At 51.2% G+C, this 26,616-nt stretch overlaps 1 protein-coding gene across 7 annotated transcripts in view; it reads left to right on the top strand.

Annotated features, from left to right (window-relative positions):
• The first annotated feature begins 603 nt into the window (after window positions 1-603).
• Lpin1 (lipin 1) overlaps window positions 604-26,616 on the top strand; it is a 64,117-nt gene continuing 38,104 nt past the window's right edge. For 5 of the 7 annotated variants that reach the window (XM_040730735.1, XM_040730733.1, XM_021235862.2 and 2 more), the window contains exons 1-3: window positions 21,922-22,122; window positions 22,892-22,987; window positions 25,117-25,424. In XM_040730735.1, the coding sequence (XP_040586669.1) occupies window positions 21,931-22,122; window positions 22,892-22,987; window positions 25,117-25,424 (596 nt within the window). In that variant the 5' untranslated portion in view covers window positions 21,922-21,930. Of the gene's footprint in view, window positions 838-12,312; window positions 12,412-21,921; window positions 22,123-22,891; window positions 22,988-25,116; window positions 25,425-26,616 lie in introns of those variants that run through there. The other 2 variants (XM_040730734.1, XM_040730737.1) reach the window with 2 other exon arrangements.

Below are 26,616 nucleotides of genomic sequence, written 5' to 3' on the forward strand. Positions count from 1 at the left end.
AACTAACCAATTTGGCTCGAATTCCTTGGCCAGTAAGCCCCAGGGTTCCTCCTGTCTCCACCATTCTGAGATTACCAATTTATGCTACCATACCCTGCATTTTTTTAAAAGGTGGATGCAAGGTGAGCTAGTCACTAACAGAGTCAAATCTCCCCAGCCCCTGCTTTAGGCATTTCTGGGAGCTCACATTTCCTGGAATTAGTGCTTGTCGTAGTCAGCATCCATTATAAGAATCTCAGTATGAGACTTGGAAAACACAAATCACCCACGCTCTGTGAAGAGAAGTGGGAGTGGGCCTTTCCTGTCTTAACACTTTCTGCTTGTTGGGTCCCACTTTCTGGATAATGGCTTCTGTGATTTCCAAAGCTGCTGAGGGCACCAGTCTCACAGATGGGTGGGAACCCATCCATCTACCTTGAGCAATGTCCAGGTGAATCCCTCTAGGCATTTGTTTCAGTCTTCCAGCACCTTCTAAGCTCCATCAGATGCTGATGTCACAGCCCCAGTGATGATATCACAATCCCGACCTCCACCAGTGAACTTGGAGCCTTAGCAGAGACTGGTCATGAAGGAAAGCTGGTGAAGGGGCGGGGGGCGGGGAAGGCAGGATGGGGAGGAGAGAGCACCAACAGGGAGGCTTGGGGAGCCAGTCATGCCTACCCTAACCTCAACCACAGACTGATACCTACAGGGCAGTGAGAAGAAAGAACAGTTCGCCACGGGGCTACCAAAGAACTCTCAAGCAGGGACCTTCGAGTGAAGTTGATGGAAGACAAATGGGGTCCTCACAGCCTATTCTCCAGGGGCGGGAGGACAAACTTTCTTCAGGCAACTAAGGTACACAGCACCAGGGAGGGTGGAGGGTGCTGAAGCTTCAGTGGCTCTTTCGATTTTATCTGTCTGTCTGTCTGTCTGTCTGTCTGTCTGTCTGTCTGTCTGTTTGTCTGTCTATCACATGACGATACATGCGATGTTGTATGTGTGTGTGGTGGTATATATGCACCTGTTCACAAGGTTGTAGGTGCTTCTGTGCTGGAACAGAGGCCAGATGGGGCTGCTGTGTGTCTTGCTCTATCATTTCCCACTTTGTCCCCTTGAGAAAGGGTCACACTGAATCTGGAGCTAGGTTGGCAGCCAGAGAGCCCCAGAGAGCCCCCGGCTAAGACACCCATGAGGAGAGCAGAAAGGTGACCGTGACTTCGAGCTCCTCCACTTTATCCTCACGGATTTCATGCCACGGCCTCACCTTCTCCGTCAAAACTCTCATCCGCCTTCTTTCCATTCCACAGTCACTTAGGCTCATCTAGGCAGGTTCCCTATGGGTCCCCTCCCTTCCCAGAGCTTGGCAAAGCTGCCTTTAAAAAAGAAAAAAGAACTGTAGAGCATTATTCCCAAGAGAAACAGCAAGCAGTCAGTGGTTTTCCTCTGTCTTGCTGTATTTCCAGGGAGCTTTGAACACCTCACATAGACCAGAGTCTGGCAAGCTGCTCAGATGAGTCTGACTTTAATGCGGCCATACATATGTGCATAGATACAATCACACACACACACACACACACACACACACACACACGCACACACGCACACACGCTCACACACATATGTACACACATGCACACATACACATTCACACATACCAAGTTGGCCTACACAGTCACAAATCAGGATTCTCCCTCCCCCACTGTAACTGAGCTGTTGTGTCACTCTTCAGCTGATCTTTCTTTCCAGTGAGTAGAAGGGCACAGCCTGTGTGATGCTCCTTAGGAACACATGTAAGCACTCCAAATTCCAAAAAAAAAAAAAAAAAAAAAAAGAATGCAAGAGGACGGGTGGTCTCCTTTAAAGGTATGATGAAATTCAAGTTCAGGTGTCTCTTGACCGAAGTCACACGGCTGACAAGAGGCAGGGCAAGGATGTAAGGCCAGCTTCTTTGATTTTTAAATCTTTTGGCCTGTCCTATACAGTATTCAACAATTCCACACAGGCAGAAGACATTGTGTGTAGCTCCACAAATCAAAAGAAGGTAACCTGAATACTGAGCTCCAGCCTCCCTCTCCAAAGTGTAGAAGACAAGACAAGAAAAGACCTAACGATAACCTCTGGCATCTGTATTCAGGTTCCTACGATGACCTCTGGCATCTGTATTCAGGTTCCTACACACACATACACACACATGCACGCACGCACGCATGCGCTCGCGACACACACACACACACACACACACACACAGACACCAGTCTCTCAAAGGGGTATGGAAAGATTTTTAAACAGTTGCCATAAACACACCAGGGAAAACAGGAAAGGCAGTCTCTTTCCTTTAATGCACCAGGATAAGGAAGGTCAGAACACTGAGCCCATACCTCACAGTTCGATTCACAAAACAGTAGGGTAAAGGGTTGGAGATGGTGGTCTGAAGGCTGAGAAAGTGTTCCCAGGCTTGAGATAGAGGATAATGTTTGCCTAGTGTTTCTGACTCTCAGATGTATGGTATGTTATTTGTATATGGCATTAATTTTGTGCTTTATGTAAATCTCACATAGCCTTTCTGTGTACAAAGGAGTATGTTTAACTTCAGGAAGCTGCCTTAAGTCTCCTACACCACCACCAGCTGCTTTCTTCTGCCAAGGAACCTTACAGTGCTCATGGGTCATTCATTAAGCCTGCCGATCCTCACCTGTGGGCCAAGTCCACAGCAGACCCTGTGGCATGGGGAAGGAGCAAGAAGTCTCTCTCCCCACCCATCCCAGGTTCTAGGTCGACCGCGACAGGTGTCTGGGCAGCAAGCTGGCAGCTGGAGCTTATGCAGGCAACTTTGGAACTCTTATCACTTGCTGGCAGACTCCATCCTTTCACAGTTTACTTGTCGCTCCTTTAGAGATGGGACATGATTCTGTCCTTGGGCTTTGTAGATTTTTATCTGAAGTGGTACAAAGGCTGATCCACTGAACCATCTCCCAGTAGCTGAACAATTACTCTGGGGATGACTCGGATGTCTTACTACTGCAGACAGGTTGCGCAGTAACCTGCTTTTATCTGGAAGCCAGCTTCCCTCAATGAGGCCAGAGGCTGGAGGCTCACTGACTGACAACCCAGGCTGTAGCTCAGGTTCCCCAGCTTGCTGACTAGCTCTGAGAAGGACTGAATGACCTCATCTGTGCCTTCTGGACAGGTTGGCTTTGCAGAAATGGAGCTGCTTGGGTTATATGTATGTATGTATGTATGTATGTATGTATGTATGTGAATGAGCTTCTCTTCTGGTCTGTTTAGGAGACTGTTAAGTTGTTCCAGGCTTTAAGGAAGAAACCCATAAACGGGGTGGTTTAGCAACAGAAATTAATTTCTCACCATTCTGGAGGCTGGAAGACCAAGATGCGGGAGCCAGCAGTTAGTGGAGGCCAGGCCGTGGGGGAAGGCACACTCATTTTAGCAGACAGCTTGCTGCTCTTGCACAGGCCAGTGTTTTATTCCCAGCACCCATGTAGGGTGGCTCCGAACTCCAGCTGCGATCTAATGACCTCTCCTGGCCTCCTTGGGAAGTTACACCCCAGTGTCATACCACACATACACATGTGTACACACACACACACACTCTTAAAAAACAGACATGCTCAAGCTCAGAGGGGAAGAGGTACCCTAAATAGGACCCAAGGGCTACCAAGAAAACGGGAGTTTGGAGTTGATGGTGCTGAGTTACAGGGCAGAGTATGGAGAAGAAGGTGCCCCAGAGAGAGAGGTCAGCAGAGGGGTTCCCTTGCTTTTTGACTGAGTCTCAGTCTACACATGGTTGGTTGAAGCCACTCACAAAAGGGGCTTCCTAGGTTGGAATGATCTGCACAGATGACCCAGGCCTGGGATAATCTGGGTTGCAGATTCTATGGTGATTTTTTTTTAAACCTGAGGAGTCTGGTCCTATGTCCCCTCCCCTGAGAGTGGCTGGATTTGCTCACTTAGTTCTCAGGAACAGAATGTGGTGGCAGGGAGGGTGGTGGGGGAGTGACTTCAGCAACTAGGTTATAAAAGTATTCTGACTTCTACCTTGCCTTCCCTTGGACCCAGCACTCTGGGGGGAGCTGGAGCTATGTCACTCAAGTCGCCCTATGGGGACCGTCCCTGTGGAAAGGATCTCAGCCCTTCACCAACAGACAGGAAGCAAGCTCTTTTGGAAGCAGGTTCCAGGCCCAGTCACCATGACTATGACCCTTCCAGAGGTTACAGTTTGATTTCCTATGGTGAAGTTTTGTTTATGATCTAATAAAGCTTGACTGAAGATCAAAAAAAGCAAAGCAGCCAGCCACTAGAGAGTCCTTATCTCTACCAGTGCTCAGACCGAAGGGGCCATCCTGTCCTCAGATTGCGTCTCCAGACTGTGTCTGTCTCCACCACACCCCAGGCTACCTAGATTGTTCCCGTCTTTTCTGGCCTTAAATTCCTTTCTAGTGCTTCGATTAAAGGTGTGCCATGCCAAGTGCTTAGAACAAAGGCTTGAGCTTCAAAGGTGGCCTTGAACTCACAGAGATCCCTCTGCCGCTGTCTCCTGAGCGCTGGGATTAAAGGTGTTGTCACCACTGCCTGTCATCTATGGCTAACTAGTGGTATGTGTTTAACTAGTGGCATTAGGTATGTGTTTAACTAGTGGCTTAGGTATGTGGCTAACTAGTGGCTTTGTGTGTGTGTGTGTGTGTCTAACTTGTGGCTTAGCTCTGCACTCTGATCTTCAGGAAAGCTTTATTTGTTATATCGTAAACAAAACATCATATTTCCACTTTTTTGTCTAAAATAAAAAGGCTATAGATCATGAACAAAATATAACAATTTCCAAAGATTGCCCTGTAGGACTGCTTCTCAGATCTTGATGAGAGGGGTGATGCCCACTGGCTAACTCTGCTAGTGTTGAGGCAGCATCAGATAACCCTCCAGGGTAGGAGGAGCCCCTACAAGGCAGATCACTGGACAGAGGATCAGGAAGGAAGTCCCACAGCATTAGTGACAGATGGGTCCTAGCATGAGGGCTGTGCCAAATCTGTAGGAGCCAGGCTTGAAGTCATGCCTCAGAAGGATTCATCTAATCTCAAGTGTCTTACCTGCATCTCAGAGCAAAGCCCAATGAAGCTTAAAGGAATATAACAGAACCTGACCACCAACAATGCAGAATGTCCTTGCAAAAACAGAGTGTTCGAAGAATCAGGAGCAGTGTTACTGCAGTCTGGAGAGAAATCATGCAGGAATTGCATCGACTGACCAAACAGCAGGCAGAAGCAACTGAAAGGAAGGAGATTTGTTCTTTGACTTGGAACTCCCAAAGTTCCAGCCCACCATGGTAGGAAAGGCATGCTTGGGGAGTCTGTGGCCACTGGGGCATGTGGAGGTGACAGCACCAGGAAAGAGTTAGTGAAATGGGAACTGGGTAGCATTACAACCCTCAAGTTAATGCCCCTATTGGTCTATATCCACCTGGCTAGGTTCTGTGTCCCAAAGGTCACACACTACTTGTTGCCACCAGCTAGGGAACTAGTTTTCAAACACATGAATCACACAAACCACACAAGCAGACTCAGGATCATCAGAGGTGGCAGAAGAGTAGACAAGCATGCTATGATATACTTATTTGTCAAGACAGGGTTTCTCTGTGTGTACCTGGCTGCCCCGAAACTTGCTCTGTAGACCACGCTGGCCTTGAACTCACAGAGATCTACCTGCCTCTGCCTCCTGAGTGCTGGGATTAAAGGCCTGTGTTACCACACCTAGCTAAGATAATTATTCTTTGAAAAGATAAGTGTGTAAGTGTTTCCCTGCATGTGCATGTACCATGTGCATGCCTGCTGCCTACAGAGGCCAGAAGAGGGTGTCAGATCCCCTGGAGCTGGAGTTAATGAGCCATCATGTGTGTGGGTGTTGGGAACTGAGCCTGGATCCTCTTCCAGAGAAGGAAGTGCTCTTAACCTCTGAGCCATCTCTCCAGCCCCTAAAATAACTATCTCCAGTAACAACCGTTCCACCAATGATGTGAAATATGAGCACGGGGAGTCGGTGAGTGTTCCTCAGAGAAACAGAGCCCACGGAACACAGGCAGTTTTGGGCAGATGAGAGAGTTATGTGGGGACTGGCTCATGGGGTGCCAGATGCTAAGACGTCTCCAGTCTGAAAGCAGAGGACCAGGGAGGTCAGTGGGACCGTTCAGTTTTTGGGTAAGGGTAGGCAGTCCTCAAGTTCCGATGTCCAAAGGTAGTAGAATGAGAGGCGGAGAAGGAAGAGGACGAAAGAGAAAATTCCACTTTCCTTTTGCCTTTGTGTATGTGTGCTGGCTAGTTCATGACAACTCGACACAAGCTAGAGTCATTGTGGAGGAGGGAGCCTCAATTCAGAAAATGCTTCTAAGACTGGGCTTGTAGGCAAGCCTGTTGGGAATTTTCTTAGTGATTGATGGGGGAGGGCCCAGCCCATTGGGGTGGTCCTGGGTTCTATAAGAAAGCAGGCTGGCAAGCCTTGGGGAGCAAGCCAGTAAGCAGCACCCTCCACAGCCTCTGCATCAGCTCCTGTCTCCAGGTTCCTGCACTGTTTGAGTTCCTGTCCTCACTTCCTTCAGTGATGGGCCTTGCTGTGGGAGAGGATGCCAAAGAAGCCCTCCTCCTGCTACCCTCTCCAGATTGCTTTGGTCATGGTGTTTCATCATAGCAATGGTGACAGACCTTCAGCTGAGGGATGGTGACTGCCCAGGTTGACAGAACATCTTTCTCACTCAACCCATTGATTAGGTTGCCCTCTCTCTCAGAAACACCCTCCAGGGATGTGCCCAGGAAGAAGAAGGAAAAAAGCCAAAGAAAGGACAGCTTTCCCGGCGATTGAGATGGTTTTGGAGTCAGTTATGCCAGTTGTCAGAAGTAACCAGTGGGGACTCAGTAAAGTCCCAGGGATGTTCCTCCCAAGATGGGAGATGTTCCCCTCTCTGCCACGGCTGGGTCTCGATGCACAGTCTGGTCACAGAGCAGAAGCCATCAAAACATCAGTCCTGGGCCTCGCAGGCCCAGAGGAGTGACTGACCCGGGCCCCTCGCAGGCCCAGAGGAGTGACTGACCCAGGCCCCAGAGTTCAGCCTCAGCTATGTCACCAACTTGCTTGGGGACTCTGTGGAACCTGAGGGTCTGGCCTTGTAACTTCCATCGGTATCAGGGAGAGAAGATCATTTCCTTAGTAGACTCCCGCCTGGTTGGCCCCATGTCACCGTGTGAAGAGTGTTGCTGTTTGCTGAGGTGTCCTGACCTGCTGTAAGTGACCGTTTGGCATCATGTAAACATCGTTTCTTAAATACTTGTCATCCATCCATCCGCAGTATGTCTTTATGAATGCTGAGTGAGAGCGAAGGCTGCAGTGGCAGGACTTTTACTTGCCATCCATGTCAAAATGCAGTTACCTGGTTTCCCTAAAGTACCGAGCTGAAGCTGGTCACTCATGGTGAATAGCCAAGGAAGCGGAGGGTCAGCCACACCTGCCCCGTGCCTGGGCCGGGCCCACAATATTTTAGGCCCTGGACCTTGCATATCCACCCAGGCTGCCGTTTTGCTTTCTACAGGTTGTAGGCGAAGGTCGTTGCCTCCAGGGAGACAGCAGTGTGCTTGCAGGCTTCAGATGAAAGATCAGTGGCTTCTGTAGGATGGTTGGGCTCAGCATGCCAGCCTGTGGGAGGGGACACAAATACAGCATGTCACTGAGTTGGCCTCTTCTCATCCTGGGCCACAGCAAAGGCAAGAGACTCACACCTTGCCTGAAAAAGGAGACATGAAACTCCTTCAACCTGGGGACACTCAGGCTGAAGGGAAAGATCTAGGGTCAGATACCACTCTGGACACGCATGTGCCATGAGGACTCATTTCTGCCAACTGCCACGTGACGGCTAACCGGCCCTGTGACTTCAGCCATCTCTCGGTGCCTTACTTTCTTCATTAAGGGTCTGGGTCAGCCAGTGTTATCTACCCCATAGGACTTGTTGAAGAAGAAACATAGCATACTGTCTGGGACTGGGTCTGCTTTAAACGCTAGCCACGGCTGCTGTCAGACCTTATCACTGTTGGCTGCCTCTCTGTCACTCTCTATACAGGGCAACTCTCTTTGCTTTTAAACTTTTGCCTTTTGAAAGACTGGCTTATATTCATTGTACACAGCGGTGGGTTTCACGGAGCTCTTTTCTCTCAAGCGTGTCAGATACTCTGACCATAGTCACCCTCAACTTTAAACTCTTAAGGTTTCTCTGCATCTCCACCCTAGTTGATGTCCCTTTGGGCAGCTGGTTTCTTAGCTGGGAAATGTGAGACTTGAGACACATTGCTCGAAGGACTGCTGCCCTTCACGTTTGCCTGACAAGGTGACTCAGGACTGACTGGGGAACGGAGACTGTTTAGTTTGTTCCTCAGACCAAGTAGAGCAGTCAGTAGCTTCCCAGAGGGGCAGCCACTGTGCCCAAGTCACGGAACTCATCCCTCCAGTCCATGCTGATGCTGTCTGCTGACAGGGTTCCTAGTTCCTTGGCACCTCCGCGCCCGTATTGTCTCTTACTGTCTCTCTAGCCTGGCTCTTCATGGTTCTTTCCCCGGTGACCACAGTGGAAAGGGTAGCACCCCCTTTCTGGCTTCTCTCAGTGGAGAGACATCTTACCAAGTAGCTATGACTGTCCCTCACCACTGGAGGCCAGCCACAGCCTCTGTCAGACCTGGTGTACCTCAGGGTCTCGGCAAAGGCTCCTCCATCTGGCCTGGATTTGCCTAGATGGCTGCCCACTCAGGATCCTCTTGCTTGGAGACTAGGCTTCCCAAGCCCTTCATCAGTGGGCAACCCTTGGGTCCATGGCAGCACCGACCATGTGATCACTACTGGAGACTGTGTGCCCACCGAGGGCATGTAACCCCATTGCAACCTGGGCACCTACCACACAGGCCAGTGTGCTGAAGGGGGAATGGGTGACTAAGCCACGGGTAGTGGCTGCTCCTCCCGGAGGCAGGACCAGGGAGCAAGGCCACGGTGTGGGTGTACCCCACATGTGTTGGCCCTCAGGCTGTGTGTGTTGGCTGCCGTGTTGTGTGCCTGGGCCCCTGAGTGTTGTTCACTTCCTGACATGTTGGGGAGGGGGCGTGGACTGGAGTAGCACAGGCTCCAAGATGCCCGCTTGCCACCGACTAGCAGTTTCCCTCTATGTCCTTGGTACTTCCTCTGCCATGGAGCACCACCCTAGGTAAGATGGCCCGGGGGCCTTCGGAAGTCGTCTGTCCCTGATGCTTTTGTCCCTACCCTTTGCCACTCCTAGATTAACTTCCTCCTCCTCTGTCTTTGGAGCCCTTTACATCCACTTCCTCCCCAGAAATCCTCCCAGGCCAGCCACAGTGCCGTGGGCTGCATTCTCTCCGCTGGCTCTTCCCGCTGCTCCGTCTTCCCCCACAGTAGGGAGATTCCGACGATGAAGGTGTCTCGTTGTGTCACTGGATATTTTGGGGTCCCAGTACCCTGACAAGCTAGGCTTTGCTTGTCTTCAACAGGACAATTAGACAGCTAATGGGGAAAACCAGAAAGGGGATGCGTTCTGAGAAGACGAGTTAAGAAGTCCCACGAGAAACCTTTTCCTGGGAGACGAGCATCCTCCCTAGTGGACACCAGGCTTCAGCCTTTGTCTTCTCCCAGGGTGGGGGTCCTAGGGAAATACCAATGTCTTGAGGTCCACTGTCTCAAAGAGAGGGCCAGTGGTGTCTCCTTTGGGTACCTTATGGCAGGGGGCCCTCCATTAAGGGCTAGCCTTAGACTCTGAAGAGCCTCCCATTCCCAGAAGCCCTAGGCTGTCCTTTTGGGACAGTACCCAGTGCCCCTGGGATCCTTTCTGCTGGGATTTTGCAGAGCTGACCTCTGGATGGAGAGGTCACGCTGTCGCATGCAGAGGGTCTCACCCTTCTGCCTGGGCACCCTGGGTCAGAGCAGCTAGCAGGGGAGTAGTCTGTCAGGGAAACAGAACCCAAAGACTTAACAGCTACTTTCACTGCTGGAGAGGGAGGAGGTGGGTTTTCAAGGAGACAGGAAGTTTCATCTTCTCATCTGCAGGGCAGGGGACCAGTTCACAATGCCTGTCACCCTGAGGGTCCTGGGAGCCGCAGCCATTGTTATAGAACTCCCTGTACTCAGAGCACTGGATTTTATTTAGAATTGAAAGTCTAGTCAGCAACACCGCCCCGAAATTCACAGGCTCCTTTCCTCCACCCACTTCCTGGATTGTGAAACTGAGTCTGGAATCTAGGATGCTGTGTTGCTCAGCCCTGGTTTGGCTTCTTCCTCCTCCAGCCAGGCTCATCAGGTTATTTCCCCTCTTCCGACTTGGGCTGAACACAGCAGGTGCAGGGATTGGCTCAGAGGATCACCTCAGCTCCCAGGCTGAGTCACCAGGACTGCCAGCTAGGTTGCTGACAACACAGCCTGGGGCCCCACCAGGGGGACTCCAGACATTGCCAGGCTAGAGCATCCGGGCTTCAGAGGATCCAGTGTTCTGTATAGTGACTCCATCAATGTTTCTGAAAAAAGTGAGCAGTGTGTGTGTGTGATTTAAACTGCAGACAAACCTGGACCTAGCTTGCTGTGAAGCCCCTCAGCCAGTCTTTTGCAAATCAGAGCTGTATGAGAGAGAGAGAGAGAGAGAGAGAGAGAGAGAGAGAGAGAGAGAGAGAGTGTGTGTGTGTGTGTGTGTGTGTGTGTGTGTTCACCAGTCCCCACGTTCATTTGTAGGCTAAGGGGCTTTGGACTGAATTTTATGTCTTTAGAGCTGAATAATTTTAAAAAATTCTTTAAAGACTTCAGGTAAACAACACACCTAGGACTTGCTTTTTGGAAAGCCTGGAGGGTATGGGAGGGGACAGGATGCCTTTCTTCTGGGGCCCAGAGCTCCAGGAATTAATGGGTATCGGAGACAATCCTTGTGACTGGCTGAAAGTCGCCCCAAGTGCAGCTGGGGCACTTCCACACCTGTCTCCAAGCAGAACCGCTCTGCCTGTGCTGACGTCCCTGCCTGTGCTGATGTCCCTGCCTGTGCTGATGACCCTGCCTGTGCTGATGTCCCTGCCTGTGCTGATGACCCTGCCTGTGCTGATGTCCCTGCCTGTGCTGATGACCCTGCCTTGCCAGGCCACACTGCAGCTGCCTCCCGAGGCCCCCCCCCCCCGCCTCCCGATAGGGGGGAGCTAGCCCAGCCTGGCTCAGTTTCCCTGCAGCTCTGCCTGGACCTCACAAGTCATCTGGGCTGGGACTGGGGCCACAGCTTGGCTGGTAGAACACTTGCCTGGTTTGCATAACCCCTGAGTTCTTTCTCCACCCCACCCCTCCCCCCCAACCCCAGTGTGGTATTCCAGAGATGGAAGGAGGAGACATTCAAGGTCATCCTTAGAAGTCGTAGCAGTAGCATTTGAGACCAGCCTGGGACGCACGAGACCTCCTCCCCTCATAAACAGTCAGGCTTTCCCAAGGTAGAGTAAAGCACTGTCTCCTCCCTGATCTCCTGTGGGCCGGCACCCACTCCTGTCACATAGCCCCCTTATACAGTTCCCGCAGATACGTTCTCCCAGGCAGCTCTCTTCAGGGTCCTTGCTGTTCCCTAGGAGGCACAGCCTCTTTGGAGGGTCCTTGTCTGTACGAAACTTGGTGGCTGTTAGCTGGGGATGTAGCTCAGTAGAGTGCTTGCCTGGCATGTATGAAGTCCTGGTCTGCACCCTCAGTGCACACATAGTAGGCATGCTGGAGGTAGGGTTGCCTGTAATCTCAACACTTGGGAGTTGACTGGCAGATTAGAAATTCAGAGTCATGCTGGGCCACAGGAGTCCCTGTCTCCAAAACAAAGCAAGGCATAACTTATTGTACTTTGGGGGTCTCAGTGACGTTTGAGAGTGATTTGACCTGACTTGGCTCATTCCACCACCAGACTTGGCATTGCTGGTTATTTATTCTCAGTTGGCTTTTGCTCCCCGGTGGGTGGTGAACCATACGACAGGAGGGAGGTAGGGTGTGGTGGCGCTAAGAGTGGGGGTGGATGGTTGGCTTGCAGCAGGCACATGGGGGGGAGAACTGTATAAATCGCAATAAGGTTGAGAAGGGGTCAGGCTGTTGGAATAGAAGATTTTGGCTCTGGGGAGGAGACTCAGGATCCCTGTTCTGGGCCAAGTCAAGGCAGACAGCCCAGTGTGTGGAGTGGTGGAGAGCGAGGGGTGAGGTGGACTTATGAACGGGAGGTCATTGGGCCCTGAAAGTATCCCGGTTACACGCTTCTCCGAGTCCCCCTAGCATCACCCCGGAGACCCCGCCTCCGTCCAGGCCCCGCCCCTCACCGTGCACTAAATTGACAGCAGCTTCAGGCCTGGTGTTTGCATACAAAGGCGGACAAGCGTGCTGCTCTTCACGGTGAGTAGTAGTGGGGACCTGGCTCCCAGCTCATGCCCCAAGGCCCATTCTTGGGGTGTAGAGACCTGAAAGGAGGCCATGCGGGTCGCGGGCCACATTCCCGGGCCTTCCTTCCCGTGGAGCGCACGAGCTTGCAGGGACCCCACGGGGCTGGGACCCGGATGAGACTCATCCGGAGGGGTTTAGGATTCAGGCTTTGCAGCCTAGGGTACTGAAGCCAGACTAGGAGGTTGACCCGAGAGCCCAAGGCAACGCCTCCGCAGGGTGGCAGAGAGCTGGGAGCTCCCCCCCCATACTCAGGTTACCCCCGCAGGCCTCCATGCTGCCGCTTTGCTGTGTGGTGGGCTCTGGGCCTGCAGCTCCACCAGCCTGGGCGACAGCTTTACCTGGGGGAAAGTCAGGGGAACATAGAGTAAAAGGCAGCGCTTTGGAAGTCATCTTAGGTAATAGGGGGTCAGAGTCAGGCTGGCTGGCTGGTGATTTGTGTGGCAGTAGTTGCGGCAGATACCCACCCTCCTTGGCAGGAAGCAGGGACCCAGCCGCAGGCTCTGGGCAGGGCTGGTCTGGGGAGTGCTGGACACAGTGGCTTCCTACAGGGTAGTGAAGCTGTGGGGACGATGACCCCATAACGGTTCTTAGAGGAGTGGATGGCAACCCAGGAGGATGGAGACATGTACTGTCCATCCCTTGCTTCAGACCACGTCTTTTCAGTTTAGGAATGCATAACACTCAAGGACTAGCAAGTATCCCAGTAAGGGAACTCCTCGCAGCCCCCAGGAAGGCTGAATGATCCCAGTGTGTTTGGTTCCCCAGTTGACAAGGCTTCCTGTTTGCTGATGAGTCTGGCCTCTGCTGTCACGGGTTTAGCTAGTGTGTGGGTGTGTGCTTTTGGCCCTCATCCCTGCTTGTGCAGGGCTGGGTGGTTGGGTTGGGAAGCCTGGGTCCTGTGCTTGGTGCTGTCCTGGTGGCTATGACTCTCCATGGTGGCAGTTGCTTATGATGCTTGTCACTTCGGCGAGGGGGTGGCGGTGAAAGGGACAACGTGCCAGTCTTGTTGCCTCGGTGATAACTTGGGCTGTAGATGAAGGAGATGGGATCCTTGGTTGCTGTCCCCAGTGGGGAGGTATCTGCTGGCGGGGCTGGGCCAGGCCTTCCGCTTATCTGTCTGTTGTTCTCAGGGCTTCGGACTGGAGAGAGGGAAAGGTCAGGAGATGGCAAGGCTGCAGACCACTGATAGCTGGCCCCGACGTCCTTGGGGCCTGATGATCAGTTTCCCTATCTAGAGTGAGCAGAAAAGCAAAAACCAAACCAAACCAGACCACCCTCCATTTAACCAGATTGTTGCCCAAATAAACTGAGATGCCGTAGAGCCACTGTAAGCCCAGAGCTCAGGGTACCACTGGGGGCCCTTTGTAGAGCTGGGCTAGTCCTGGCTAGCTGATGCTAGCTAGCTTTAGGTCCAGAAGCGAGCTGCCTTTTTTTTCTGGTGTCTTCTCTCTCTGAAAGGGACCAATAATGATATGAATTGATTGTAGTGAGTATGTAGGCGGGGATGTTTACCAGGATGGGTGCCTTGTTCTAGGATGGCTAGGCATGGGGTTGGTGTCCTGTGTATTAACAGTCCTGGCCTTTTGAAAAACAGCCAGGAGTGAGTGATGCTGGCTGGTGGGTGATCAGCCACCCTCAAATGTCCTCATGTGAACTCGGAGCTGATGTGCTTGAACTGGCCCGGAACTTGCCATGTAGCCCAGACTGGGTTTGACCTGAGTTGCCCAGGCTCACCTGGAACTCGGGCCCATCTTGCCTCAGCCTCCTTGATGGATGCTGGAATCACAGGCGTGGGCCATCATACTGCCTGAAACTGTGTTTATTATAGACCATGATTATACTCTTCCAATCCTCCAGTATCCATCTGATTCAGTAGTGTCCCCTGGTACAACCTGAAAGTTTTAAATTTAAATACTCAAAAAGTACTCTGCAAGAGACTTAGCACTACACACACACACACACACACACACACACACACACACACACACACACACTTTTTGGAGCTGTTTGGTCCCCGGTTTTTGTCTGGAGTGTAGACTGTGGAGAGGACCATTCATAGGCTAGTTCCAAGTACCGCCAGGTCATGGGTGCTGTTTATAAATCACAGGTTCAGAACGGAGCTGCAGTTCTCTGGGACAGGCAGGGGATATGTGACCATTACTGATGGCTGGAGCAGCTTTGGAGGGGGAGGTGCAGAGACGTCCACAGGTCCCAGGAGCAGAGCATCTTTGGCCAAGATGTGCAACTGGCTGGAGGACTGTCGCAAGTGTGTGAGAAGACACTGGCACTTCCAAGGAGAGCAAAGGTCCCGTCCCTGCCAGGGAGCTAACCGTTAAGGGCTGAGGTTCTGAGTCCCCCACCCAGGCGGTGTCGCAGAGCACAGGGTCCACAGTCTGTCTTTTGTGTGTCCCTCTCCTGCTGGCTGGGCCCTGGGTGCTTCTTGGCAGGGACATGAGGACACCTGCTACCTGGGATTATGATAATATCCCCTGTTGCCAGAGCTCTGTCCTGAGAAGGTGAAGCGTCACCTAGCTGACCTTCCAGCCAGGGCAGGGACCATGTCCTAGTTGTCCCTGCCAGTTGGGTAACCTTATCAGAAGCAATATTCAAAATTGTGTGTGTGTGTGTGTGTGTCTGTCTGTCTGCATGTCACCACATTCGTGTGGAGGTCAGAGGACAACTTGATGGAGTCTCTTCTCTGCCCCTACCCCGTGGGCTCCAGGGATTGACCCCGGGTCCTCAGGCTTGCTGTCTCACCAGCCCCTTCACGTCCCTTTTCTGCTGAGTAGTTTTCATTGGCACAGAGACCCTGAGACTGAGTGTTCTGGAGTTTCCATACTCCCGATTAAAAACTGATGTGAAAGAGATACTCAGATCTCCTGCCCACCCCCTGTGAGTGTGCGTATTTATAGAGCCTGCAACTCCCTTCCACTTTTTATAGTCTGGAAGTGTTCGATATATAATGTGGATGGTCCATAATTTATCAACCCAGGGTCCTGTTGATCTCAAAGTGACTTTCGCTTTTCCTCTATCACAGCCAAGTCTGCTGTTACTACTACTCACAAAGATGTGGTGTTTCTGGGGGGCTGGTGAGATGACTCAGCCAGGAAAGGTGCCTGCTGCCAGACAGCATGACTGCAGTTTGCTTTCTGGAACCCACATTTGTGGAAAGAAAGAACAAACTCTAGATCTGTGGAAGGAAAGAACGAACTCCCACTAGTTGTCCTCTGAGGTTCACATGTGTGCTGTGGCTCATGCGTGCACATGCCTGTGTGAACACACATGCCAAAAACATGATCTTCTCTATCTGCAGAATCAGTTCTTGCTGTGGAATTGCTGGGATTTACTAATATGTGCCAAATGGTTAGTTATTCCTGGGATTTTGTCTTGTTAATGACCGGAACATTGACTGTATGGTCTCTGATTCCACTCTCACTGCTGGGGTACTTATGGAATGTTTTGTTTTGGGGCCTTAAAAATTAATCATTTTATGTATGCGTGTGCAGGTGTGTACAAGTGGGAGCGTCTCTGTGTGTGCAGGTGGGGTTTGTCTGCGTGCAAGTGTGTGTGTGTGTTTGCAGATGAGTGTGTGCAGGTGTGTGTGTGTGTGCAGGCAGGTGTGTATATGTGCTTGTGAGGGACAAGATGTGGACTTTCCTTAGGTCTACCTTATCTTTTGAACTAAGATCTCTAACTGAACTTGTTGCAATTGGTTCAGTTGGATTGACTGTCCCTGTGAGGCCCAGGGATTTCACCAGCTCCTCCCTAGTGCTCCCACCCCTCCGTAGTGCTCCCCACTCTTCCTCAGTGGCTTTATTTGTGGGTGCTAGGATTAAACTCCAGTCCTCTGGCTTTTGAGACTCATACTTTGTAGACTGTGCTATCCCTCTTTCGATTTGCATGTCTGTGTGAACCTGGGCTTAGGAACTCCTTGTACATAATTGTCCAGGTATCCTCTGTTGTCTTGTGAGCACGTCGTGTTATTGTGACAAGTTTTCAGTGGAGTTGACCTGAGTCCACCCTCAAATGATATCAATATTCCAGGGGGTGGAATGGCATTAATAAAATTGTGGGGTTAGGAGAGCTGTGGCAGGGCTTTTGAATTTTGGCAGATTAAAAAAAAAAGACGAGGAAAAAAAAAGCAGCATTTCTTGGCAGTTCCTGAAGCCTGTTGTTCTGCCAATTTTGGACTAAATGCAGACTTTTCTAATGTCACAACTAGATGAGGAGTCGTGAGACTTGTGGCACTTGTTGATGATGTCCCTAGACCACGTCTGGGACAGTCTGAGGCTGGAGTGGTGCCTGTCCCAGCACCTGCAGACTGTCAGGATTGATATGGGAAGGAGTGTGGCCTCCGGCTGCAGGCTGGGGCCTTGAAGTGGGGTTCCCTTCCCCACATGAGCTCCACATGTATCTAGGAAACTCGTCCCTGGAGATGGCTTTTCAGAGAACTTCGTGTTGGTTCAGAATGCCAGCCTACAAGCCAACTACATCTAAGGAAAAAAAAAGTCTGCATATTTTGAGACTCCACAAAGTCCTGGATTGCTTTAGTGCCATGGTTCTCAACCTGTGGGTCATGACCCCTTTGGGTGGTCAAACAAGAGGGGTCATAGAGCAGATATCCTGCATATCAGAGATTTATATTACGATTCATGTCAGTAGCAAAATTACAGTTATGAAGCAGCAACAAAATTAATTTTATGGTTGGGGCTCACCACAACACAAGGAACTGTATTCAAGGGTCACAACATCAGGAGGGTTGGGCACCACTGCTCTAGAAAATTCCAGGCTGATCAGAGGATCCTCTAAGAACTAACTGGTCAAGTTCTCCTTCAAAATATGCTTGAGCCAGGGACTACAGAGTCCTGTCTCCAGCATGTTCAACCCTGCCAGGTTTCAAGATAAAACGCAGCCGACTGGAAAGCAGTCTGGAGGCCATGTCTTTTAGCAGGTCTACCTGAGGCAGTGTTCTGTCAGGGTTCCCGCTTTGTTCCCTCTGGTTTCTCCCCTCACCCTGGAACTTTACAGACATGCACTTTCTTCTTCAGACCAAACCTCTCCCTTTCTGCCTCCTCACGTGCTTTCAAGGAAGTTGCAACACCAGTAATGGGATTATGGCCCTTGGCCCTGTGGGAGGCATCTCTGCTGGGTTGGTCTGGTTGCTTATCTTCAGGCTAATCGAATTAGCATCGTCTTCCTTGAACTCTTCAATGGTGGTGCAGCTGAAGGAAGTGAAATTTGGGACTTTATGTCTAGTGCTTTGATCAGGTAGAACTTTTTTTAAAGATAAGTTTGTGCAGGGCTTATTGAGAAGAGAGCCTGGTATGGGGCGGGGCAGAGAAAGATCCCTGTCTGCCTGCCCGCCTTGCCTCATTTCAGCCCAGTGGGTACCTGAGAGGACCAGGCTTACACTGGCTTTTTAAAGGCCACTGTCAGTCACATGCCTCCTGGGGTGGAGCTGCCCCCTGCATGCACCCCAAGTCTTTTACTTACATTTTTGAGGCGGTGGAGGTGGGGGGGGTGTCTATGTAGCCCAGGCTGGCCCCAAACCTAGACGGGCTTTGAACTTCTAATTTTCCTGCCTTTACCTCCCCAGTGCTGGGATTGCAGGTTGCACCATCGTGCCTGGTCGTATGCAGTGCTGGGGCTCAAACCCAGGACTTTGTGCATGCCTGACTAATGCTGCGCCAACTGAGCTGCGTCTGTAACCCTTAAGTCATTTTATCACTGCACTCCTCCAGAACAGAAAGGCTTCGTCCAGAGGTCGGTCACTCCACATTTCTGTCCCCTCCCAGCCCCCGTAGCTGCTGTCCTACTGGCATTACCTTGGTGTCTTCTCTAGATAGCTCTTTTACCACCCTCTCTGCCCTCCTGGCTTATCCTGCCTGGGCTGTGGCAGCTTGGAGAGTCTCCTCCCCTCCTTTTCTTGCATGTGTGTATGTGTGTGTGTGTACATGTATGGAGAGTGTGTGTATGTGTGTGTACATGTATGGAGAGGTCAATCGTGGATGTTGGGTGTCGTCCTCTCCCCACATTGAGGAGCGAGGCCAGAGTCTCTTGATGAACCCGGAGCTCACTGATTGGGCAAGTCTATCCAGAGTCTCTTGATGAACCCGGAGCTCACTGATTGGGCAAGTCTATCCAGCCACCTTGCCTTGGGGATCCCCTTCCCTGCCTCCTAAGCTCTTGGAACAGGTGTGCCACCCCGCCGGACGTACTTCATGTGGGTGTTGTGGATCGGAATCCTACTCCTCACTCTCACACAGCACGCACTCTCTCCTCCGAGCGGTCTCTTCAGCCGCCACAGTTTTCCTCCTTTTGAAAGGCTGAATAACCTTTCCATCCTCCTCCCACATGTTGTCACCCTGTCGATGGATGTCGGGGTCGAGTCTCCCTTTTGGATGTTGTGGGTGTGTGAATACTTTCTCATGGCCCTGATTCCAGTTAATTGGAAGATACACCTTGACACTGAGTTGCTGGATTGGAGGGTAATTCTATTTTTCATTGGAATTGCCTGTTGGTTTTTCAGATAGCGACACCATTGTCCCTTCCCACCAACAGCTCACGAGGCCCCCGGCTCCCCCACCTACTTGGCAGTTACTTCCTATATTCTTGTTAGTGGTAGTTAGCTTCATGAGTTTGTGGAGGCAAACGTATAAAAGCTCAGTGAGGGTTGTCTAGGCAGCCCTTGGGACTAGATGTCAAGGATAACTCCAAGCAGACTGTTTTCCCGTGGGGCGTATGAACAGTGTCCCGGTGCCCACACAGAGACCGTTTTAACACTTGCACACGTTTCCAGCAGACAACTGCTTCTGGCTCTTTGCAGTAAGAAAACACACTAGCCACACCTTTTGCCCACACAGTGGACAATAACCCAGGGAGGGAGTCCTCAGGGGAACTCCGCCTAAGACTTACCATTTCTAGGCTTTTCTCAAAGAGCCTATTGTAGCAACAAAGCGATCGGACTTCGTCCAGCTTGGACTCTTCCTGTGCCTAGGAGGGCTGCTTTCTTGAGGTCACAGGTGAGAGCAACCCTGGGTGTCGGTGATGAAGGGTGCCTCTCTGGGATGCTAAGGCGAGTGGGGAAACGTCTTTATCTCCCCTTATCTGTGACCCGTTAGAACTTGAATTGGACCTTGCAGGCATCCGGGATCCTGTGCTCACTCTTTTGAATCTGGGAAGCTGGGATGCTGAGATCCATTAACTAACCCCCCCCAACTTTGAGAAACTTTCTTTCCTACACAATGTAAACTGAAGTCCCCCCACCCCGATTCCCCCAAGAGACATACCCAGTATTAAAGATTCTAGGAGGCTAAACTGTTAACTGACTGTGGAGAGTTAGAAACCTGTTGGTCTAGAGCTAAATTATCTTGGGCTGCTTTTAGTATTCTTAGCAGCCATTCATGGTCCACACCTTTGTCTGGCTGTATTAGTTACCTTACTGTTGCGGTGATAAAAGACCATGACCGAGACGACTTACAGAAGGAAGGGTTTGTTTTGGTTTATGGTCCTAGAGGAACAGAGTCCTCACGGTATGGAGTATGGCAGCAAACTACAGGTAAGGCGGCTGGAACAGGAAGCTCGAGGGTTCACATTGTCAGATGCAAGCAGGAAGCAGAGGGAGTGAACCGGAGGCGAGAGAGGCTTTTACGTCCCGAAGCCCCCCAGCAATGCACCTCTAGCATGGCTCCATTGCCCAAACCTCTCCAAAACGGACACCAACTGGTGACCACTGTCCAGATGCCCAGACTATGGGGAGATGTATCATTCAGACCACCGCACTGACCTAACTCCCCTTTTGACTATCAGTACCTTGCAAATGTATTCATTCTGCTGGCTTCCACCAGCTCAGACATTAGCAGTGCCATTGAATATGACTTGAAACCTGTAGCAGTTTTCTCACTGTATACACTGCTTATGTGGCCCCTGCCAGTTATTAGGCAGATATCTTGATGTATGCCTTTCTTTGTCCAGTTAGTTACAATCTCATGTAAGTCTCCTAAGGGTGGCTCCCAGGACCTGTATTCCAGGCGACTGGAATCTGTGCTTACGGGCAATGCTCACCTGTATTTGCTTTAGTGTAAACCATCTCTTAGTCCCTTTGAAAAGAGAGCTGTGTTTGTTCCACAGTGTGGAAAGTATCAAGGTGGGTCTTAGCTGGCCTGGGCTGGGGCTTCCCTGCCAAAGAGCTTGGTCTGTTGTTGCTCAGTGATTAGCACAGACTCCGTGGGAACAGGGTGGGATCAGGGGAAGCCACGGTGGATGTCACACTGAACTAGCATGGAGGAGAAGTCAACCTGTGTGCTACAACACACTGAACTGTTGTGTGAGGTTTGCCCATGGTATAGTAGTGGCATGTTTGTGAGGAAGCCAACTGCTTCCTGATTGGGTCTGCAGGTTGCTCCATGGAGACAATGTTTACCTAACACTGTAGAAGTGGTCAAGAGCTATGGCTAGGGAGGTCACAGGCCCTCTGGGGGAATCGACTACTGATGTTTTGCCAAATGGACACATGATTAAACTGCCTTGTCAATAGTCATGTTCATGACATTACTCTCTCTCTCTCTCTCTCTCTCTCTCTCTCTCTCTCTCTCTCTCTCTCTCTCTCTCTCTGTGTGTGTGTGTGTGTGTGTGTACCACTGTGAATGTATGGTGGTCAGAGGATAATCTGTGTGAGTTGGTTCCCATTCTTCCATGTGGGTCCTGGGGAATGATCTCAGGTTTTCAGGCTTGTTGGTACCCTTACCAGTGCAGCTATCTGGCCAGCCCCTGAACAGTTGATGTTCACCCAAATGGGCAGGTGCAACTTTCAAACTGACCAGGTCAGGGACACCTTCCAGTCAGCACTGGTCAAGCTGTGGGGACTCGTAACTCATGGAAGTGTTGAGGCTATGTGGGTGCTGAGTGCTTAGCCCTCACTGGGACATCTGTGTCACCTCCTCTGAGACCCAGGGAACTCATGGAAGAGGGCATAGAAGGACTGAGGAGATGGAAGAATGAGGAGGAGACCGAAACAGATACTTGCATTGTCATGTTTCCAGGCCCTTGTGAGGTACCCCTCCTGTCAGTCACACAAGTGAGGTGCTCTCTTTGCGTCAGGGTCCCAAGCTTTGTTGTGTTTGTGACAGCATTGCCAAACACAAATGTGCTAGGTCGCCGTACCCATAGTCATGCTGGGATGCATGGACTGAACCCAGTGGTTCCCTCCATTAGGATTCCTGGGCCTCTCTGTGCAGGACCCAGTGGTGGGAAGGGTATTGGGCTTCTCAATAGAGTGGGAGAAACGGGCTGTCCCACAGGTACTGTGGAGAACATTCCAGAAACATGACGAGGGCAAAGTGTGAAAGAATGTGTACACTACATCGTTGACATTGGCATGGCTGAGCGTCGAGCTGGAGGCTCTGAGTGGCCGTCCCATGTTAACTGCCCTCGTGAACTTGTGCGATGTGTCTTGTCTCTCAGGTTCAGACAATGAATTACGTGGGGCAGTTGGCCGGCCAGGTGTTTGTGACCGTGAAGGAGCTCTACAAGGGACTGAACCCTGCCACGCTGTCAGGATGTATTGACATCATCGTCATCCGCCAGCCCAATGGCAGCCTGCAGTGCTCTCCTTTCCATGTCCGCTTCGGAAAGATGGGTGTCCTGCGTTCCCGGGAGAAAGTGGTGAGGCCTGGGCACCCCTCTCCAGAGAACAGCCGCAGCTCATGGGTGCTGTCCCCTGTCCTGAGCTTCCAGACTTACCATTCAAGATGCCTCCTTGCATAATTTAATGCTCGCCCATGATCCCATTGTTCCAGTTACTAAGGCAGTGTCAGTTACTCCAAGATGTTGGGCACACCCCTGCTTATCAAGTCAGAGGCTCAGAGGCTCAGGGCAGGACAGGGCATGGCAGGGGCCTAGCTCCATAAGGCCTACTCCCTCCTGTGCCCGGGGGCTGGTTCTGTGCTTTCAACCAGAGCCCTGCCATGTGGTCTGACCTCCCCCTTACTGCACGGCAGCTGCTGGGGGGGGGGAGGGAGACGGGTACTAGGTGTTTTTATGAGCTGGTTTCAGAAGTCCTATAGAGTTACTTCCATTGTATTCTTCTGGTCGGGTGTCAGTCACAAGCCTAGGTGAACATGGTGTTTTTATGAGCTTATTTCAGAAGTCCTATAGAGTTACTTCTATTGTATTCTTCTGGTCGGGTGTCAGTCACAAGCCTTTCTCATTCTCCAAGGAGGTGGGGCAGTGGTAATGCATGTTGGTGGGGCGTGGAAGGTTCTGGAACAGCTGTGGAGATATTTAAAAAGAACCAGTGTAGCCATGTTTGGAAACCAAGTTCCCTCCCCCTGCTCCCAGTGCTCAGGGCAGGGGTGCTTGGATGGGGACACCTACTGGGACTTGAGGTGTTTCCCCGGACGCTCACTGTGTATTCTTTGTGCTCTCCCTTCAGGTGGACATAGAAATCAACGGGGAGTCTGTGGACCTGCACATGAAGTTGGGAGACAATGGAGAAGCGTTTTTCGTTCAAGAGACTGAAAATGATCAGGTGAGGGTGGCTGGGTGAGTTCAGGGTCACTCTAGGGTCTGGAGACACAGCAGGCAGGCATGGGGAGAAGGGATTCTGGGTCCTTTGGTGGGTACCCGCTGGCTTCAGAGCAGAGTACTTGTTCTCCTTCAGAGGGACTGAGCCAGGCAAGTATGCTGAGACCACTCCCACATCACGGTCATCACTGAGGAAGTCAGGACAGGAACTCAAGCAGGGCAGGAACCTGGAGGCAGGGACGGATGCAGAGGCCATGGAGGGTGCTGCTTACCGGCTTGCTCCCCATGGCTTGCTCAGCCTGCTTTCTTATAGGACCCAGGAGCCCAGGGATGGCATCATCCACCCTGGCCTGGGCCCCACCCCAATCATCACTAAATGAGAAGATGCCTCACAGCTGGGTCTCAGGGAGGCATTTCCTCAACTGAAGGTCATTCCCCTCTGATGACTCTAGCTTGTGTCAAGGTGACACACAAAACCAGCCAGCACACCCTATTTTGAGTTTTCACATGAACGAATCAAGTGTTTGTGAGTGACGTTTTCGCTTTACGCGGTGCTTCAGGGTTCAGTTGTGGAACTGCACACGTTTTGTTACTCGTTTATTTATGTTTGTGTAAGCACATGCCACAGCATGTGCCCATGTCAGAGGGCGCCTTTTGGGAGGTGGTGTTTCCTCTCCTTCCACTGTGTGGATCCCCGAGATGGAACTCGAATGTCAGGCTTCGAAACAGGTGCCTTACCAACTGAGCCGTATTTTGGGCCAGAATGCTAGTGTTTTCAATGGCTCAGTAGCTTAATATACCACATTTCATTCACCCAGTCGTCTCTCGAGGGACCTTGTGGCCAGTGTGAGTAATGGTGTGCACCTTCCTAATCAAGTTTCTGTGAGAACGTAGGCTTTGGTGTCCCGTCCCACCCCCCCACCCCGTCCCACCCCTCCCCAGTGTATGCCTAGGAGTGAAATACCTCATGTTTAATACTTTGGGGGTCTGGGCCTGAGGAGATGACTTGGTGTAAGACTGCTTGCCCTGCAAGTTTGAAGACCTGAGTTAAGAAATGTTCAGCACGTGCCTGTACCTCCAGCTTTGGGAGGGCAGAGACAGGCAGATCGAGATACTGTGCTGGCTGGACACTCAGTCAGTCTAGCTAAAAGAGCAGCTTGAGGCTCAGTGAGAGAGACTTGTGTCTCAATGCTGTAAGTGGAGAGTGACAGCGTGAGACACCCAGCATCCTGTTTGGGGCCCCTGCGGAGCAGTCTTGTGCAGGGGTTCCTAAAGCTAAACCTCAGCCGGTTCTTTAAGCACTAACCCTGCATCTGCAATTAGACTGCCCCAGGCTAGTGCCTCCCTGTTATCTACCTGAGGGAACAGCTTCTGGGCTGGGAGCCAAGAGCTGCTCCTGCGCCACTGTCTGCTGCCCGCCCACAGCCTCCAGGCAACTCCTGTCTGAAGGGGAAGCCCCAAGTTTACTAGCTGAGATTATCTTAACCTCCTAGCACTCCTGCCTGAGGCCCATTTTAGGCTCCAGGAGCTGAGGAGTTCTTTGGGGCCTGGATGCCACAGAGGCGGTGGTGAAGTAGCCAGCCAGCTCAGCATTTGTGGCTGTCTGGGACCCTGCTGGAAGCTGCGACCTGCGTGCTGATGACCGATTGCCCCCTCGTCTTGAGCCAGCAGTACTCTTCCCCATTGCCTCTGAGGCCCTGTGCCCTAGCTCACTGGCTATGCGACTGGAAGCTGGATGTGCTCTGGAGGGACAGGCCTGGAGACAGCAGCCATGCGGCTGGAAAGTGAACCCCTCCCCCCCACTCACCTGTTGAGACCCACTCACACTTACTCTGACACTCAAAATAAAATGTAAAACTGTGCCCAGGTCCAGTAACATTGTCACGGCCCTGGATGTTTTAGATGAGTTATGATGGTTTGAAGTCCCTGGTAACGGCCCGACTCTGGTATGATTATACAAACCCTGCGTTGAGTACAAAGCAGTATTTGAGGAGCTGATAACTCTTGCCTGTCTATCTGATGTCTCCCTGTGGCTGCGAAATGTGAGCTTGTCCTGCTGTGGCTCTCTCCCTTTGTCATGGCCCTCCTCCCCCACCTGCATTAACGGGACTCTTGAACACCTGCCCCATTTAGGAAGTCGTCCCCACATACCTGGCCACGTCCCCCATTCTGTCGGAAGGAGCGTCTCGAATGGAGAGCCAGCTGAAAAGGAACTCGGTGGATAGGATCAGGTGCTTGGATCCCTCCACGGCTGCCCAGGGCCTGCCTCCCAGCGACACCCCGTCCACTGGATCTCTGGGGAAGAAGAGAAGGAAGCGGAGGAGGAAGTCTCAGCTGGACAATCACAAGAGAGACGAGAGTGTCAACACGTCTGAGGATGAGGACATGTTTCCCATAGAGATGAGCTCTGACGAGGACACGGCATCAATGGACGGGGGCAGGTAATCAGTGAGGGAAGACGGGCTCCTTGCTGGAAGAGGGTGAGCCCTGAGTCTGTAGTTGAGGGTCACATGGACTTCTGATGACCATGCCTCTCGCTCTCAAATGCTGGGATTACAGACACATACCATCAGGCTTTGTTAAATGGGGTTGGATTTGAACCTGGGTTTTATGCCTGCTAGGCAAGAACTGGACTGTATCTCTAGTCTTAAATAAGTTAGTTTTTAAGGTGATTCTCGTAATTTTTTTTTTTTTGAGACAGGGTTTCTCTGTATAGTCCTGGCTGTCCTGGAACTCACTCTGTAGACCAGGCTGGCCTCAAACTCACAAAGGTCCACCTGCCTCTGCCTCCTCGGAGTACTGGGATTAAAGGCGTGTACCACCATTGCCCAGCCATAATTTTTTTTTAAGGTTTTCATTCTTCTCTCAGGCATCTTAGACTGATTTTTTGCAGTCAAGTGGTGGACGCAAGTCTCGAAAAACCAAAAAAAAAAAAAAGAACCCAAAAAACAAAAAAACAAAACAAAAACAAAACAACAACAACAAAAAAACCCCTCTGTGATTTATTTCCTGGTGCAGGGGATCAAGCCTGTGGCATAGTGCATGCTACGCCGTCTCTGTGTCACGGAGTCCCACCCTTCACTGCCTCATTGGCTTCCCAGGATCTGGCTCTCATTGCCTGCGCCCCAAGTCTGTCTGTGACCTGGAGGCAGTGTGTGGTCAGCTCAGTGCTAAAGGTGACCGGAGCCCACACTCCCTTTGTATCAAGCAAACCTTTCCATTTTAATTGGAATTATGCCCAGATTTAATGGGCTCGTGTCTTTTGTTTCTTCTTGACTTCTAAGACTGCCACAAAACTTTAAGTATGTATTTTGGTACCAAAAGCCAGTTTTGAAAACTAAATTTTAAGGACTATTTGCTGTTTTAGATTTTTATATAATTCCATGGAGCTTTTGATAATTTTTTTTTCGAGATAGGGTTTCTCTGTATTGTTTTGGAGGCTGTCCTGGAACTCGCTCTGTAGACCAGGCTGGCCTCGAACTCACAGAGATCCGCCTGCCTCTGCCTCCCGAGTGCTGGGATTAAAGGTGCGTGCCACCAACGCCCGGCTGATAATTTTTATGTTTCTTTAACTCAAAGAAGGGATAAAGAACACCAGGGATGGACTGTTCCTCTGCTTCATCGTTCAGAGTA

Source organism: Mesocricetus auratus, unplaced genomic scaffold (assembly GCF_017639785.1).
Source record: "Mesocricetus auratus isolate SY011 unplaced genomic scaffold, BCM_Maur_2.0 Super-Scaffold_100024, whole genome shotgun sequence".
In the NCBI taxonomy this organism is placed as follows: domain Eukaryota; kingdom Metazoa; phylum Chordata; class Mammalia; order Rodentia; family Cricetidae; genus Mesocricetus; species Mesocricetus auratus.